Source organism: Myxocyprinus asiaticus, chromosome 4, assembly GCF_019703515.2.
Source record: "Myxocyprinus asiaticus isolate MX2 ecotype Aquarium Trade chromosome 4, UBuf_Myxa_2, whole genome shotgun sequence".
Lineage (NCBI taxonomy): Eukaryota > Metazoa > Chordata > Actinopteri > Cypriniformes > Catostomidae > Myxocyprinus > Myxocyprinus asiaticus.
In genome coordinates, this window is record NC_059347.1 from 54,228,022 (window position 1) to 54,247,647 (window position 19,626).

The 19,626-nt window shown below is 37.9% G+C and overlaps 1 protein-coding gene across 1 annotated transcript in view; it reads left to right on the plus strand.

The window, feature by feature from the left end:
- Positions 1–17,108, plus strand: part of LOC127439685 (max dimerization protein 1-like) — a 28,543-nt gene extending 11,435 nt beyond the window's left edge. Inside the window, exons 4-6 of the mRNA XM_051695934.1 lie at positions 9,532–9,646; positions 10,016–10,175; positions 12,556–17,108. Of these exons, the coding sequence (XP_051551894.1) occupies positions 9,532–9,646; positions 10,016–10,175; positions 12,556–12,752 (472 nt within the window). The 3' untranslated portion in view covers positions 12,753–17,108. The remainder of the gene's footprint in view (positions 1–9,531; positions 9,647–10,015; positions 10,176–12,555) is intronic.
- Positions 17,109–19,626: the final 2,518 nt, after the last annotated feature.

Here is a 19,626-nt window from a genome sequence, read left to right on the forward strand (position 1 = left end):
GCTGACTTGCTACCTTGCTGCCCAGTCAGTTAATGGCTTAACTGACAGCTGTTTTGAATGAATGGAGCTCTTAAGAAACTGGTCTCCAAACAGTTTGAATAGCACCTTATTTTCATCATACCTCCATATACAGCCTCCAGAGACTGCATTTTCCTAGTTTCGGACGCAGCCTTGAAGTTGCACTGACACACTCGTGCGTATCCAGCGCGAGCCTCAGTCTCCTGACAGTTTAAACGGCTTGGATTGTTATGGAGTGACTGTCATGATTTGTGAATGGGAGGAACTTTTGATCCTGATCCTGAAGTTTTTGATTCTGGCTGATAGAATACGTGCTTCAGAGGAAGATATTAGATGAGCGCTCGACGGGAAGAAAACGCTGGATTGTAGTGAAGTTCGTGAATGACATCTGTATAAATTAGAGATCTGCATATTTGCAAACGGTATATAATAGAAATTTAATTGATATTTGCCTTTTATCATTAGAAAAGTTACAGGGAACTGTTGAGGAGAGACTGTTAGAATACATGCTTTAGAGTAGAGGTCGACCGATATATCGGTTTTGCCGATTGATCGGCACCGATAACAGATTTCTGGAACTATTGGTTATCGGTACAAATCCACAATCCACATTGCAACCGGTGCTGGAGCAGCTGGGAAGGGTCTGCTCTCGTTATACAGTATTAGAGCGGCCTCTAGAGGCAAAATGAAAACTATCACTTCACTGTTGCCTTGTGGTGATTGTTTTGACATGTGAGACTACACTCTGCATGGAGCGGAACACTTCAGATGTGGATTTAAAACATCAACAATGAAAAGGTACACTACAGTACACGTTGTCATATCATTATAAAGTAATTAATTTGTTGACTAGATGCTGCATTAGTAGAGAACAGCAGTATGTTTGCCAACAAGGCTGAGAGGACGCTAACATTAAAGCTAACCTCAAGTGGTTAGAACAATGTGACAAAAATACATGCAAGTCCTACCCAAATGTTTAAATATCACGATTGTTACCATGTATTTGCATTAGTTCATATCCAGCTGGTCACGTTTATGCATTTGTTAGCCAGCTAAGTTGCGTATTTAAAGCTAGTGATGTGAGAAAGCAAATTAATATCTTCATGCAGCCGAAAGAAACTTATAAACAAAGCAGAAATGCATCTGATTTCATTTAAAAAATTGTATCCTCACTGTAATACGATGACTTCAGATCGATCACATTCTTGCACTAAAAAAGGCTAGACACAGTGCAACAAATACAGTTTAACAGAAAGCTGGTGTCTCAATATGCTTTTAAAGGTCTTTTTAATTGGACACATCATCTAAAAAACAGCGCTCCTGCACGAGACGCTGAATTAACAAAAACAAAGGGAAACAAAGACGTTCATCTAGCGTGCGTTTACACAGAAAAATAAATGGATAGTTGCAAAAGCGTTTTGGAAAAGCCCCTTACAGTTAGAGGTTTTCGGCCATTGCGTCTTGCTCTCTTGTAAGTGTTTCTCAGATTAAGCAATGAGTTGTTTAAATGCTTTGTCAGGAAAGATGTTCAACTTGGAAATGTGTGTCTCGAGATCCTCGCATTTGATTCCGGTCTGTTGTGTTCCATCTGTTTGAACAGCCCCTGGCCTGGACTCATAGTCTGAGCCACTGCACCACCGAGTTCAGCCGAATACCACTGCTATCTGTGAATATTGCTACTCTACATACAACTGTACTGATTAAAGACAATGTGGTATTTTGCTGTTATTATGAAGCTTGAGTCTGGAGTAGTAGGAATCAATGCCTGTGTAACACCATGTGAACTGTCTATTGAAGCATTTTCCCCCCTCATTTTACTTATGATTTAACATTTGAGAATATGGGCCGAATAAAACTTTTTATTTATTTATTTAATGCACATTAGTTGAAAATAAAATGCTCTTTTTTTTTTTTTTTTTTTTTTTTAAACAGCCAGGATAGGAGTTTTCTCTGCAGTAATATAGCGGTGCTGAATGGTTTGTTTTTATTGCGCCCTATTGTGGACTAAGGAAACAACGTCAATTTCAAATTTGAATATTAGTTCATATATATTAATATTTATATTATTTATTTATTTATTTATTTATTTCATTTAAAAAAAAGTACATTTTCATGGTTTAGTCAGTACTGTTTATTTTTGTAATAAAGTTCAGCACTATTTTAATTTGAGTGTTATTTTTTTCATTCAGTATCAATTAAAAAAAATATCAGTTGATTAATCGGTGATCGGCAGGTACTGCCCAACTTAGTTTTTGGTATCGGTAAAATCCACTATCGTTCGACCTCTACTTTAGAGGTAAATAAATGAGCGCTCCATTGGATGCTGGATCTGCTGAAGTTGTGTGAGGTTGATTTATTACATCTGTTTAAATGAGATATGTGCATATTTGCAGATGGTGTAGGATATTAGTTTTATTGATATTTGCCTTTTTATCATTAGACAAGACAGTTAAAAGTGACAGGGAACTGTTGAGGAGAGACTGTTAGAATACGTGCTACAGAGGAAGATTTATGAGCATTCCACAGGATGCTAGATCTGCTAGGGAACTGTTGAGGAGAGAGAGGGAGAGTGAAATAGGCGATCACTTTAACATTGAGCTGAAACGCGTCTGCCGTGGCTCTGATATGCGGACCGTTTAAATGACACTGTGTTGCACACTGGTCTTATTGTAGTAACACGATGGCACGTAACAACAAAATGAACCGTGACTTGTCGCTTACAAGTCTCAGTCGCTTCACATGCAAGGAGGCGATTTTCGGCGCCCTCAAGAAAAAAATCGGCCAAATTATTAAAAAAATCTGTATATCTGCCAATTTATCGGCTTCAGCTCATTTACACACACCAAGCTCTGAGTTCAGCTTGCCGAAGGCATTGAATAATATATGCCGTCAGGCTTAGCAGCGAGCAAATCCAGGGCGACTGGACTTTGACTTTTAAACTCCTAACAATGCACGCAGCTAAGTCACAGTCCCCTCCTGGTCTGACATCAGCCATGCTTAGTAAAGCGTGCCTCTTTCAGCACACATCAGACCAAACTCATGCACATGAGATCTGAGGTCACAGAGCTCCAGACAACTGATCTGCTGTTCATTTGAGAAGAGCTGCTTTCATCTAGTAAAAGTAAAGAGAGACTCCCTGTATTTCTTCTTTTGTTGCATACTGGCTCAAAATGGAGTCCGGGGCCGATATTCATACAGCAACTCAAGTGGGAGTGCATTTGTGATCCAGATTTGAATATATGTGAAAACATTTCTGATCTGAATCTAGAACAGCTGTGTTGAAATGATTACATAGTAGTGAAGCTGAATAATAATAAAAAAAAAAGGCTAGTAACATCCGAGCCATGGTGCAGCATTTAGCGAATCTGGCATGCAACATTTCCTAATTCTGTTCCCAACCTCTCTAGCTATCATTTCCTGTTCTATCTCATTGTCTCTTACAAAATAAAGGCCAAAATTAAGATAAATAAAACTAGATTTTTACATTTACTTAAGAAGATGTGAGTGGTGCTTACCCATGCAGAACTTGTTGCCATGATGCTAGGGTGTTGTGGGTGTTTGCTAGTGTATTGCTATAGAGCGTGAGAGTCAGGCTCCGGGAGTAAAAATCCTTAATATTTTCTCCATAGACAATCTGATTTTAACGATAACTTTTAAACCTTTAAAGACAGACCTACCGTGAGCTCCGAGGTTGTTAATAGGTGCTATATGCTGCTGTTGAAGCCATCAGTCTGCGTTTGTTTTTTTTTTTTGTTTTTTTATCCTTCGCCAGGCAAAAATCTTAAAGGCCCCTGCACACTTCCTACAAAATCAAAGAATCAACATATGTGACATCATTTAGAACAAAATCTGGCCAAAACGAAAGTGTTTTTGAGTTGTTTTTGAAGGTTCGTAACACTTCGCCAGGGCGAAATTCCTACCGGCTGATAAACACCTTCTTACTGCCATTGGTCCATATCATTGGAAGGTGTGATCTGGAGCTCCACCTACTTTGAGGCCGACATCGATTTCCCGATCAGTCAACATGAACACACTTTTATACACAAATCTTTGCTTTTAGTATCAGTATCATAAATTAAAATAACAGAGTGTAATCTGTGCATATTATGGCTGCTTATAGCGTGTTAGCTAAATTAAAAAAGAATGTAAACAAGAAAAATTATGCATTTTCTTCTGCAAATATACTGTATTACTTTAAATCATCATTGAATGGTAAAAACAGCTTCTTTTGCTGATCTCGTGTGAATTCTATTCATAGAATGAGGCATGAAGTCATTAACACATTTTAATGTCACATTAGTTAAGGTTTTACATGTAGTCTTGTGCGTCCTCATACTTACATGCTCCTAAATGCCTCCCATTGCGGTGAGGCCTGTGTCTGATTGTTTACAAACAGTATGTCATTGCGCAGCTGTTTTGAACTTCTTTTTACATCCTAATGAACAACGAAAAAGAACTTCTCCGTAAGTGTGCTGGGGCCTTATGTCTGATCATTTAGAAAAGGTATAGCACACAACCTCTCAACAAGATGCACATTTTGAGGTATTGTATCATTGACGTCTCTAACAAAAACAGGACAGGATAAGACCTCAAACACAAGCATGGTTAGGTTTGCCTGCGAGAAACAAGTGTTTGCTCTAAGATGGACCTTGAATGCGTATGGTCTGTTGGTCTTGGGAGAGAGGTTTTAGAACTGTAACCTGAGCTGTGGGCCATCGTGCATGCCTTTGCACGTACACTTCTCCAGCAGGGTTAAGACAATTACTCAAGAGGTCAAAAGTCAAAGAGCAGGAGGGGATGGTGATTTATGTTGAAAGTCAAATGGCTTGAATAGGGAAAGGGTGACCTGCTTAATCTCAGATGTTCAGAGGTCCCGTTTAATGGATCATGCCAGTATAGATGCACAGACCCTGCTGAGAAGTCCCTCACATGTTGTGTTTTCGATGCTGTTGTGCTGGTGTCCCAACCAGGTTTTTACAGGGATAGCTTGCTTTAAAATAAAACATTTACACTGAACATATGTCATTATTTACTCACCCTCCTGTTCCAAACTTGTATGACTTTCTTTTTTCCATTAAACACTAAAGGAGATGTTATGCAGATTGTCAGCCTCAGTCACCATTCACTTTCATTGTGTGTATAAAACAATGAAAGTGAAAGGTTACAGACTGACATACTGCTCTGACATACTGCTCTCATTCATATGTGTTTGGAATAACATCAGGGTGAGTATATGATGACAGAAGATTATACTTTGTAACTAGCTTAACCTGCAAGACTTCCTTGGTCAACCTACTTCATCTCTAAGGCCCTGTTTGCAACTGGTGGTAATAAGATGCATTTTGGGCAATCCATTTGAAACAGGATGATGCTAATAACAGGTGTACACAGGTCCAAAACATTTTGAGATTTGTTCATATTTGTTCACAGAGGTGGTTTAATGTGGTCGAAAATGCATGTGACCACATTGGGCTCGTAATGTTAACGCTCATCTTCATGAATGCATTTGAACAGCAGTAAAGCACTGCCTACACATGTCAATCAACCACTATGCTAAAACAAGATTTTTAAACTTTGCTGCTAACATACGGTTTTGAAAGGAAATAACCATCCAATCTGAAAATTTTAAAAAGCAAATACATATACGTGCACAAGAACTTCACAGAACTTCTTCAGTATGCCTGATGTCAATGTGCAGGGATGCAGACATGAGACACTTATATCTGAAGCTCAGTTAATACATGTGCTCCACTTAAATAACTGAGAATTCTAATTGAAATGTCACGTTTGTGCTTAGATTAAATGCAGGTGTAATTGGGAGAAACAGTGCACCGTTTTTGTTTTCCCCCTTTCCTTTGCTTCTTTTACTTCTTTGCAATTAATTATCATGCAGTAATACAATGATGTAGTAACTGATGTACAGTATGTCGTCATAAAATCAGAGACTCTTCCTTCAAAATCTGAACATAAGTGGTCAAAAGTGATGCATATTACAACCAGGTGTAAACTGAGATTTATCTTATTTGTACACTTGTAATCGTATCACCCAAAATGCATCTTAATACCAAATTGTTGTTGGTGAACAGCTTGGCTATGGTTGTTCACCAGCTAGAGCAGCACCAAACCAACACTAACCAGCCTAGACCAGCATGGAAAATGTATTAAGTCTTTGCAGCTGGGGTGGTCTCCTTCTAAAACCCCACTCGGAATAGAACAGCTCAGAAAACAGATGACGAAGTGAAACGTGCCGTCAACCCTGACCCATGCTACAACATGCTATGTGAGTAAATGTTGGACAGCGCACAGTCTGTATTTGTTTAACGAACACCGGGCCACTTGGGTTATGTCACCACTTCGGTGGCGGATTCTAAAGTTATGTTAATAGGATTCCTGCCCTTCGGACCAGGAGATTAATGAGTAATGTTCGGACCATTGCTTTTTGGAAAGCAACAAGCAATGGTCCAAACATTACTCTTTGTCTGGGTGTGTTCTTTAGTGCTTGGTTACGTGTGTACGTGAGTGCTGGAGAGGCAGGTGTACACACATCCTGTCCTTTTACCTGTCTAGTGTAGTGCCGTCATTGCAAACAAACCTGTCACAAACGCATTCAAGCTTTCGTTTAGCTCATATTCGTTGTCCATTTAAAGCGTCTGCTTTATTGAATGGCTTCTGTGGCCTTGAGCTGCAACAGCGACACTGTAGATAAAAACACCAATAGATGTGTACCATAAATGCCTGAAAAAAATCCAAATGCTTGATGTTCCATATTTAAGCAATAAGGTACAAGTAGTTGTGCTGTATTGTGAAAATAATTAAAAAGCCATTTCATATATGTAAAATGCCAATAAGTGCCATCCTTCCACTAAAAGATATAGTCCCTGAGATGGAAACTATGGTTAATAGTTGGTCTCAGTGGGTACTGCACAGTGATAAACACAGTTTTTAGGTGAACAGATGTTTCACATCACATTTGGTCAAAATGGAATATTCACCGATACTATGTATGTATCTAATCAGTGCATTACCTTGTATATTCATAAAAAAAAAAAAAAAAAAAATTAAGCCATTTTCCATGTTTCAGTGTTACTTCAGCATAGTTACAGCGTTTTGCCTTTTGTAGGGTAGAGCTATTTTATTGTGTATTTTTGGAATGCTGTACTGATAACAGGTTGATTGTATTTGTGTATATATAGAGTATATACACCAGTCAGCCACAACATTAAAACAACCTGCCTAATATTGTGTAGGTCCCCCTCGTGCTGCCAAAATGGTGCCAACCTGCATCTCAGAATAGTATTCTGAGATGCTATTCTTCTCACCACAATTGTACAGAGCAGTTATCTGAGTTACCATCATATGACAGAGCAGAGCAGCACCTCTTGTTCATTCTGTAGCGTGCAGCGCATTTGACTGTATATTATTTAATTAAATTACATCCTTCTGCTGTTTAAAGATCACACTTGGCCATATCCAGAGGTTTTTTTATTTTATTTTCAAATGGTCATTGATTTAATCTCAAAACTGTCACATCTCATATAATTTTGCTAATGACAGCATACTGTAATATGATACCGAAATTAGCAACAAGGTGATATCGTACCATTTTCATTTTTTTGGTTTCACAGTACTTCGTTAGTACCGGTAAACCATGCAACCCTATATCACATTGACATAAGTATTCAGACCCTTTGCTATGACACTTTAAATTTAGCTCAGGTGCATCCCATTTCTCTGGATCATCTTTGAGATGTTTCTACACTTTGATTGGAGTCCACCTGTGGCAAATTAAATTGATTGGATGTGATTTGGGAAGGCACACATCTGTCTATATAAGGTCTCACAGCTGAAAATGCATATCATAGCAAAAACCAAGCCATGAGGTCAAAGGAACTGCCTGAAGCTCTCAGAGACAGGATTGTGTCAAGGCACAGATCTGGGAAAGGCTACAAAAAAATGTCAGCTGCATTGAAGGTTCCCAAGGGCACAGTGGCCTCCATAATTCTTAAATGGAAGAAGTTTGGAACAACCAGGACTGTTCCTAGAGCTGGCCACCCAGCCAAACTGAGCAATCGGGGGAGAAGGGCCTTGGTAAGAGAGGTGACCAAGAACCTGTTTGAGCTCCAGAGATCATGTGTGGAGATGGGAGAAACTTGCAGAAGGACAACCATCACTACAACACTCCACCGATCTGGGCTTTATGGCAGAGTGGCCAGATGGAAGTCTCTCCTCAGGGCAAGACACATAAAGCACCTAAAGGACTCTCAGACTGTGAGAAATAAGATTCTCTGGTCTGATGAAACGAAGATTGAACTGTCTGGCCTCAATTCCAAGTGTCATGTCTGGAGGAAACCACATGGCTCAAGGCTCATCACCTTTGCAATACCATCCCAACAGTGAAGCATGGTGGTGGTAGCATCATGCTGTGGGGGTGTTTTTCAGCGGTAGGGACTGGGGGACTGGTCAGGGTTGAAGGAAAGACGAACGCAGCAAAATACAGAGATATCCTTAATGAAAACCTGGTCCAGAGTGCTCAGGACCTCAGACTGAGCCAAAGGTTCACCTTCCAACAGGACAATGACCCTAAGCACACACCCAAGACAACGCAATAGTGGCTTAGGGACAACTCTGTAAATGTCCTTGAGTGGCCTAGCCAGAGCCCGGACTTGAACCCAATCGAACATCTCTGGAGAGACCTGAAAATGGCTGTCCATTGACAGTCCCCATACAACCTGACAGAGCTTGAGAGGATCTGCAGAGAAGAATGCCAGAAAATCCCCAAATCCAGGTGTGCAAAGCTCGTCGCATCATACCCAAAAAGACTTGAGGCTGTAATCGCTGCCAAAGGTGCTTCAACTAAGTACTGAGTTAAAGGTCTGAATACTTATGTCAATGTGATATTTCAATTTTTCCCTTTTTAATAAATTTGCAAAGTTATCAAAAATCTGTTTTTTGCTTCTCATTGTGGGGTATGGAGTGTAGATTGATGTGAAATAAAAAAATATTATAAAGCATTTTAGCATAAGGCTGCAGCAACACAAAATGTTTAAAAAAATGAAGGGGTCTGAATACTTTCAGAATGCACTATATATATATATATATATATATATATATATATATATATAGTAGGACATTAGCCACCAAGTGATGACAAAATTACAATTACCATGAGTTGTATAGAACCAACAATAAGCAAAATTATTACAATGACATAGGCTGATACATAAACAGTAGCAAATGTTTGATTTACCAAATAAGAAATTATTCCATTAATATATTAGTCACATCAAGCAACCACAGTGAAGTTTGGTTGGACGCAAACCATTTTTTGGGGTCGTGACTTGCCAGTTGAGAACCACTGCACAATCAATATACTGTATTAAATATACCCATTGTTGTCACATTTTTCTTATTTGTTTCTGTTGATTCTGCATATAGAAAGTTAGTGTTGTCATTGTATTGGTCATTTATGGAACACACTCTCTGTCTCTCTTTTCCTAATGTCACCCCACCCAGGAGGGCACATTTACGACTGTGTTTGGAACGCTTGAAATCTCTGGTGCCCTTAGGACCAGACTCAAACAGGCACACAACCCTCAGCCTACTTATGAGGGCTAAGGAACACATCAAGGTATGTGTGTACATTCTCTAGGTAGTTAATTGTGTTTGGATGAATGAAAGCACAGTAAATGCTTGAAAGACCCAAACGTATCGATGTGATATTAAAGCAATAAGTCATGAGAGGCCTACTACAGTACTTTTTAGGAACGACACTAGGTGGAGTACCTTAAACTCCCAATGCTCAATTAAGTTTATTTATAACAACTATCACAATAAACAATTCTAATGTCAAGTTATATAGATCATTAGCCTAAATGTATGGTCCTGCAGTGGGTGTGTATATCATCTAGTTCAAATGTGGCTTATCCAATCAGATTTTAGAGCCAGAACTATCCATTTTATAATAAACTTCTGAAAATGTGTGTGTGTGTGGCTGCAGAGGTTGGAGGAGAGTGAACGGAAGGCCCAGCACACTATAGACCATCTGCAGAGAGAACAAAGGCACCTGCGGAGACGTCTGGAGCAGCTTGGTGTGGAGCGCACACGTATGGACAGCATGGGCTCCACCATCTTGTCGGACAAATCCGACTCCGACCAAGGTATATTTACACACAGTTATGGACAGTGTGTGCCTTACTGTTTTAGATAAATCAAACTGTAGCAGAGGACTGACAGAATCATAACACTTTGAACCCTGGTGCTCATGCAGGCAACGTGAGTTCCAAACCCATATGACTTAATTTCCTCCTTGAAACACTAAAAAATATGTTAGGCAGAATGTTAGCCTCAGTCACCATTCACTTTCTTTTTACGGACAAAAGATGTCATGAAAGTAAATGGTGACTGAGCTTAACATTCTGCATAACATTTTCTTTTGTGTTCCATGAAAGAAAGTCATACAGGTTTGATAAAACATGAGGTGGAGTAAATTGACAAACGCCACAGGTTTAATTCCAGATAGTGGCTGGCAATGAATTTAATTAGTGGAAATAAGCTCTGGTTTGGACAAAAGGTTTACCAAGGGTGAAAACAGCCTTAAAAGAGGTAGAACAGCTATATATAACATGGAAATAAATTCATTATAAGAGATGACATTACATGAGTTCATATGCTATCACATGAGAGTTCCACTAAGTGTTCTTCCTTGAATTATTGCCATGTCTAGAGTGTTTGTGTAAGTGCAAAAAACAAAAATAACCAGTAGATGCTTTGATCTTTTATAGCATCATTGCATTAAACATCAGGCATTTTACTTTTATTTGAAGCAAATTTGAGAGTGTTTATTGCTATTTAGCACAATATATATAATTATTATTATTATTTTTTTTTTGTTTTTTATGTAGCCATTGTCCCAAATTTAAGGAATGAATTTAGCAATGCTATGTACAGTATAAAAATGTATAGGATAAACTGCATGTAAATGTAAAGCTATAGAAAAAAATATAGAACTGAACTGTTTGCTATACTGCTCATTTAGTAATTATGTATTAACCAAGTTCAAAAAATAATAAAAAATATTAAAGGGTTAGTTCACCCAAAAAGGAAAATTTTCTCATTCACACACCCTCGTACCATTCTAGATGTGTATGAATTTCTTTCTTTAGCAGAACACAAATTTAGATTGAGAAGAATATCTCTGCTCTGTAGGTCCATACAATGCAAGTGAATGGTGATCAGACCTTTTGTAGCTCCAAAAATCACATAAAGGAAACATAGAAGTAATCCATAAGACTCCATTGTTTAAATCCATATATTCAGAAGCAACATAATAGGTATGGGTGAGAAAAAGATCAAAATTTAAGTCCTCTTTTTACTCTAAATCTCCACTTTCACTTTTACATCTGAAAGTCACATGTGTTGCCTGTTTAGTTTCACTTTCACATCTGAAAGTTAAAGTAGAGATTTATAGTAAAAAAGGATTACTTATGTTTCCTTTATGTGATTTTTGGAGCTGCAAAAGTCTGATCACTATTAATTTGCATTGTATGGACCTACTGAGGTGAGATATTTTTCTAAAAATCTTCGTTTGCGTTCTGCTGAAGAAATAAAGTCATACAAATTTGGGATGATATGAGGGTGAGTAAATTATGAGATCATTTACATTTTTGGTTGAACTATCCCTTTAATTATCACACTTTTTTTTATTATTAATTTATATCACATTTTTACATTAACTCAAACACAACAATGGCAATTAGAAAGGTCAAGTAGGCACGTGAGAAAATGTAGCAAGCCTATTCTTTCAACAAAGAACCTTTCTTTTAAATTAAGATCCCATTTGATGCTGCTAAGATCCTTTTTGAAATACCAAGAACCTATGGAGCTATGAAGAACCATTTTTGCTTTCAAAAGTTTCTTTTAATGGTAATAGGTTTACCTAGAAACATTTGTTATTCACATACACGTTTGTTCCCATGCAAATTGTCACATGCTAAATTAGTCAGGCGTTCACTCGTAGATACAAAGTGGAAGTTTGATAATCACACAGGAAACCCACCCGCTTTTCACAAATTTCCCAGAATTCACACAAATAATAGTCTTCAGGAGTTTATTTTGTATAAGCCGAGGCCTGTCCTACAAACAGATGGTATGTAAAAAGAATGCAGCATGCAGAACCATGAAAAGTATGATGAAATCTTTAACACCTAAATTGGAATGTTGCCATGGAGATAATGGGCCAGACTGACTAAACGTTGCGCCCTTTAAAATGCACATGAAAATGTTGCAACCTTAAAGATCAATTGAAAACAAGTTTTCAAGCAAATTACATGTTGCGTCACTTGAGTTCCACACAATGTTAAATTCTGTACATGCAAAAGGATCTTATAAAAGGGATAATTCACCTTTTATGTTCTTTCTTCTGTGGAACACAAAAGGAGATCTTAGGCAGAATGTTATCCTCAGTCACAGTCATATAGGATAGAGAAGGAATGTCTGCCATACAATCCTAATAATTTTTTACATGTGTTTGCTTTACAGAAGAGGAGGTGGATGTTGATGTGGAAGAAACAGACTATCTGCTTGGAGATCTAGAGTGGAGCACCAGTAGTGTAAGCGACTCAGACGAGCGAGGAAGCTTGCGCAGTAGCTGCAGCGATGAAGGCTATTCCAGTGCCAGTCTCCGTCGCCTCGCCAACCCTCAGGAGAAGAGCCCGACCCTGGGCTGCAGTCTATAAGAGCACAGCCTCACCTCGGTTCTCAGTCACTCATCTTTCACCACTTCAATCTCCTGTCGGGTCCTCCTCTTATACTTAAACAATGTTTTCTCCTTTGTGACCGATGATCTTGTCAAAGACCAAAATGGAAAACGGTCTTTATCAACTTGCTCTGACAAATTCAGGCTGTTGTGTGTGGTGTGATGGAGTTTAGCCAAGTGGAGGAAGCACATAGAAAGTATTGGAGTTTGGAGGTGGCATCCACCAACCAGACCTCATTCATGCAGCACTAATTGGGAGAAGAGGCGCTGCCCTCACCACGCAGACCTTCTATACTGATCCTAACCAATCCCCATGCACCATGTGTTTCCACTGACCAATCATCAGTGGTGGAGGCAGAATATGAGCCTGCCGTTGTCCAATCAGATATTCCCACCCATCTGCCTTCGCTCCCTCCCCTCCATCCAAGCCAATTACGGAGAGAGGCACTTGATTGGGACATTCCCTCCCCAAAGACCCTAAAAATACCCTTAAAGACCTCATAAGCCAGATGAAGAATGTGTACCATACCACACCCACTGCCTAGTCAGTGTCACACTCTTTGGGACAATCGCACCCAAGCGATCCTTCAATCAGACTGAACCGTCCAGTAGACACAGGGCTAGGTCAACTGACCAGTTACCTGACCTACCAGAGCATGGTATTTTGCACTTAGATTACGCTATTTGTAGGAGTTGCCTTTTTACACTCATCTAAAGACAGTTTTGCCTCGTCCCACATAGTAATTAAGGACAGGATTTGGGAAAGCTGCGAGATCTGAGCAAAAGGGCTACTCCTACCATACAGGCAAGGATCGCTTCGTGTCAAGATGTGCTGTCATGTCGTTTCATTTCAAACGTCTCTTTAAAGGGACATGCAGCTATTGTAGTGATGTATCAGGCGTAGTGCGTTAGCTAGTCTTAAAAGTATCTACCTGCACTGTATAATATCCGCCCACCACTCCTGTCACTGCACGGGGACATGTTTTTTACACCGCGAAAATTGTCTTAATCAGTGTTTTTCCAGTAAATGTAACTAAACATCCTTAAAAAAAGAGAAGTTTTATTGAGAAGCAAAATTATATTTAAAGTCTTAATTTCTGAGTAATCTAACAACATTTAGTAAGGTTTATGTTAAAACAATAAATAAAATAAAACTATTTGCCAATGGGGTAAGAAAAAAAAACTTCAAAGGGGAAAAAGTTAATTTTTTTCTAACTCTGATAGCTAATTTTTTATTATTATTATTATTATTATTGTTATTATTATTATTATTATTATTTAGTTTTAAGCATAAACCTCACTAAATTTTGTTTGAGTTCTCTGAAAACAGGACATAATAGCTTATGTTCTGGATTCAATACAGGTTAACCTTAATCGACAGTATTTGTGGCATAATTTTGATTACAAAAAAATGTGACATCCTTTGTTTATTAAAAAAAAAAGAAGCAAGAATCATGGGTTATGTTCTTACAATGTAAGTGGAAGGGGTCAATCCATAAACATTACACACTGTTTCAAAAGTATAGCCACAAGACGTAAACATTATATGTTAACATGATTATAGTGTAATAAAATCACTAATCTGTGTGAAGTTATATCCAATATTACAACTTTGTCATCTTGACTACATAACACTGGTCAACCCTGTAATCCGGTAAATGCAGGAACGCCGGTATTTTCATGATTTCTTTTTTTTTTTTTTTTAAACATTAAAATCATATCAGTCAAATCAAACAGTGTGCATTTTAACGTTTATGGACTGGCCCAGTTCACTTCTTTTGTAAGTGCCTAACCTCAACCGCACATTTTTGTATTATATATATATATATATGTATATATATATATATATATATATATATACATATATATATAAAAATTTTATGAACGAGGGACAAATCAAATTCTTTTCTGTTTATCAACAGCCGCAAATGCTGTCAATTGAGCATAACTTGTATAGAACCCAGAACATTACTTTAACTCATTTTGCTTCTCAAGTAAATATCTTGTTGGCAAGGAAGAAGAAAAAAAGTAACTTTTTTTTTTTTTTTTTTTTTTTTGCAGTGGATACCCTGCAAGCACTCACAATATTTATGCTGTGCAAAATCATCAGGGCGGTAGCAATACACCCTTCAACTGGATTTACTGGTGGATACCTGACTAGCTAAACAAAAAAAATTGAAATCCTAAATGAAAGGAGCTGTCTTTTTTGTTATTGTTTTCATTTTTTAAGCATACGTTGTATTTTTAGTGCCCTCTCTACCTGCCACCTTGAATTTTACTACAACTGGGGGCGACACAACTGAAAACCTGTTTTCTTGTAGAATTGTTTGCAGCATGAGATTCTTTGAAGGGTTTGTGGGTGGGGTTTATGAGATGGGGGTGGGGTTTATGAGATGGGGGTGGGGAGTGGAGACAGGGGAAATCTGGATCTCAGGTATCTCTTCCTCTCTAAGGACAGTGGCGTTCTTTGTGTGTATGCGTGTGTGATGCATCCTCTTGTTTATTTTTGTTTTCTTTTTTTGTCTTGACTATTTAGCCCCAGAAGTACAAGGGCGATCCTACAAGCACATTCCATGATAGAGCAGAGCAATGGAGGTAGTGTTATTGCAAGGACTGTAGACACTGATAGAAAGGTCTAAGGCTTCAGATTACCTATGAGTGATGGACCCTCTGTGCTTCTGCACCATCAGACTCATTGTAAGAGTGTATGTGTGTGTGCACTTTGTTCCTCTGTGGCTGCAGCATTGCAGTTTTACTTCTGCACCCAGCTATTTACCATTTCAGCTAAATGTAGTCATGATATGTATATAGCTAACAGAAAAAAAGAGAGATATTTACCTTATATGTACTGTACGTAAATTGACAAAGTATTTATATTTGATCGACATATATGTTCAAACATAGACTATACTGTATATATGAGAATATATTTAAGAAGTAATTGCCTTAGTTGCTTTTGTTCTCCCTATTGTTAGTTTCAATGTGTAGTTTGATTTGCACTCTATATAGATACGTATAAATATATATAAATATATATATACTAATGTTTTACACATCCTGGTGCTCGCAGAGCCAAAAACCTTTCATTATATTTTTCCTGCGCAAAAGTGAAAATATGTTGACAAAAAAAAAAAAACAACAAAAGAACAAACTGAAAAAAATTAATGAATCGTAAGTATTTGTTAGTGTTGGTGCCAATGCGATTGTGGAAAGTTGGAATGAAAATGATAGCTTGTTAATATCGTGCCTAGGGAGAACGGAATTTGTTCCTATAACACTAGTGATTAAAAAGGGGTTTCTTTGCGGGTTTCTGTAAAGGATTTGTATGTTTGAATGGAGTGTCAAATTTTCCATCACTGTGGCCTTACAAGCCAACATCAAAAAAGAGAGTTATGAATATAGAATATAGAAACGGAACAAAAAATAGGATTGTTCATTTTTAACATGCTGCTGTTGGGTAGTTTTGAAAATGAAAACAAAATCCCCAAAAAGACTTGTGTGAGCTGTAGCCATGAGAGCATTAGAGCACAGTGTATTATGGAAATTAGGGTGGGGTTGGATAGGGTGGTGTGTACATATACATGCTTGTTTGTGATGCCACTGTCCACAGACAGAGAGAAAGGGTTAAATTTTCTTTAGTTTTAATCTTGGGAGGGCAGGGAGTTCAGGCTGTATGCCTTTTTGCATTGATATGCTTCTTTTGTCACCCCCCCCCCCCCCACCAACTTTCAGAGTCTGTGTTTTACTCCTCTTACGTCGTCTTCTGTGAACACCGTCTACGGGACACAGCTACCGTGTTATGCTACGAATGTTATGTGAAAGACTATGGTGCTGTCACACACCGATGTGAATTCCTGCTATAACACGAACCCTTACTTTCTCCTGGCACGGCGCTTATCACAGTCAATGATGTCACCACGGGGTACTTTGATTTGTATATATGGGTTATGTACCGTACATTGAGTACAAAGCGGCTAAAGCCTTAAGACATACAAATGTGTGGAAACCACAGATGTTATCAGAAACTGACTGCAAACATGGTCTGCTGACGAGACCCCATCGCCAGTCATACCCATTGATCGTGACTGCGTCTCAGGTGGTTCACACCTTTCCAAATATACATTAACATACACATGCACACATATTCATCCTCGAACACATACTGCCTCTTGTAAGCTAAACAGAAGCGGTTAATGTCTGTTTTACATCCAATCTGAAATGGACATTTCTATGCTGTTACTTTTTAAAACTTGGGCTACATTGATGTTGACTGCTAAATGTGTGGTTTAAAGGAATGAACTTAAAATAAAAAAATAAAAAAAAACTGAAAAACTTAGACAGTTTGTTTCTATTTGCCAGAGATGTCTAAAAATGAAGATATATATTTGTTATTTTGACGAATTTGCTATAATTTTTAAAGGGTTCACCCAAAAATAAAAATCCCTTCAGCATTTTCTCACCCTCATGCCATCCCAGATCTGTATGACTTTTTCATCTGCAGAACACAAACGAAGATTTTTAGAATAATATATCAGCTCTGTAAGTCCTCACAATGCAAGTGAATGGTGAACAAAATTGATAGGTCCAAAAAGCACATACAGCCATCTTTAAAGCAATCCATACAACTCCAGTGTATTAATCCATGTCTTCAGAAGTGATATGATAGGTGTGAGTGAGAAACAGATCAATATTTAAGTCCTTTACTATAAATTCTCCTCTCTGCCCAGTAGGTGGCAGTATGTATGAAGAATGTGAATCGCCAAAAACAAACAAGAATCTGGAAGTGGAAATTCATAGTAAAAAAGGACTTAAATATTGATCTTTTTTGCACCCACACCTATCATATCACTTCAGAAGACATGGATTAAACCACTGGAGTCCTATGGATTACTTTTATGCTGCCTTTGTGTTTATGGAGCTTCTGAATTTTGGTACCCTTTTGCTCACATTGTACGGACCTACAGAGCTGAGATATTCTTCTAAAAATCTTTGTGTTCTGCAAAAGAAAGTAATCAACATCTGGGATGGCATGAGAGTGAGTAAATTATAAGAGAATTAAAACTTTGGGGTGAACTATGCCTTTAAGGACATAAACCCTCAGAGAGCATAGATTGATTATATATTTTCTTTTTTCCCCCATTTGTCTCATTTTTAGAAAGCCAGTGGTTTTTAGGGTGCATTTTGTTTTCTATGTTTTAGTTATTTTGACTTCAGAAAACAATGGCAGTCAAAATGGGGGGGGGGGGGGGGGGATCATTTTTAAGCACATTTTGATTTGAGGTGACTATTGTTTGACTTAAAGGGCTAGTTCACCCAAAAATGAAAATGATCTCATGATTTACTCACCCTCCTGGCATCCCAGATGTGTATGACTTTCTTTCTTCTGCTGAACACAAAGTTTTTTAGAAGAATATTTCAGCTCTGTAGGTCCTCACAATGCAAGTGAATGGGTGCCAAGAGTTTGAAGCTCCAAAATCCACATAAAGGGAGCATAAAAATAATCCATAAGACTCCAGTGGTTAAATCAATGTGTTCAGACACGATATGGTAGGTGTGGGTGAGAAACGAATCAAATTTTAAGTCATTTATTCTCATAAATTGTCCTCCCTGCCTAGTAGGGGGCGATATGTACGAAGAATGTGATTCACCAAAAACAGAATGAGAAAGTGAAGGAAAAATAAATATAATATTGATCTGTTTCTCACCCACACCTTTTATATTGCTTCAGAAGACATGGATTTAAACACCAGAGTTGTCTGGAGAACTTTTATGTTGCATTTTTGTGGATTTTGGAGCTTCAAAATTTTGGCACCCATTCACTTGCATTGTATGGACCTACAGAGCTGATATATTCTTCTAAAAATCTTAATTTGTGTTCTGCTGAAGAAAGTCGTACACAGCTGGGATGGTATGAGGGTGAGTAAATGATGAGAATTTTCATTTTTGGGAGAACCAAAAATGATGTTTATTATGCATTTGTTTTTCATACCTAAACTGTTGTTGAGGTACAGTTCAAAATGACAGCTACTGTTTTTTAATAAGAAATAGGTATTGTTTAATTGCCGTTAACAAACATTGCAATTCTGCTACGCTGGGTCTCTGAGGGTTAATTCCAAATGTACCTATTTACTTTATTATACATGCTCTTGAATATTTTGTATTTGTAATTTTTCATCAAAATGTAATAACTTGCTCTGCCTCTGAAACACTTTTCCTTTTTTGGCTGATGTCACCAAGCCCTCTTATTTTTTTAACCCCCTCCCCTCCAGCCTCTTGTCATATAGAGACCACTTTTCATGATCCAATTAATTCCCAATGGATAAAATAATCATGGCCTACATTTTTTCTCAATTATAATTCTGTTTCATTCAGAAATACATTATATTATGGAAGTAAAATGGGTTGTAAACATTATTCCATGATGACTTTGACCCCATAAAATGGTTTAGCTCATTTGTCTGTCCTTCGTTGACATATTTCCAAGTAAAACAGAAATTTGGGATGGGACAAATTCATAACATCCCTTTTTATATAGCCAGTTGCATTTAGTGTGTTACAGCCCAGCAAAACTATATTTTACAGCTTGTACCATGGACCAATGCAATTAAGACACCTTCAAAATGAATACATTCCAGCGACTTCCTACTGAACCATTTGATGGTTGGAAAATTAAAAGGATTAGCGATGGCGCAACCAAAGAAAGAGACAAACCATGATATGCTACTACTTGCTGTTGCTCATCGGTGGCACATTATATTTATTATTTTAGGGTAGCGAACATTCTTGTTGGAAAAATATCTATAGAGTGGAAAATGAGCCAATCTATGCTGAAGACTGTACATTATAAATGCGTA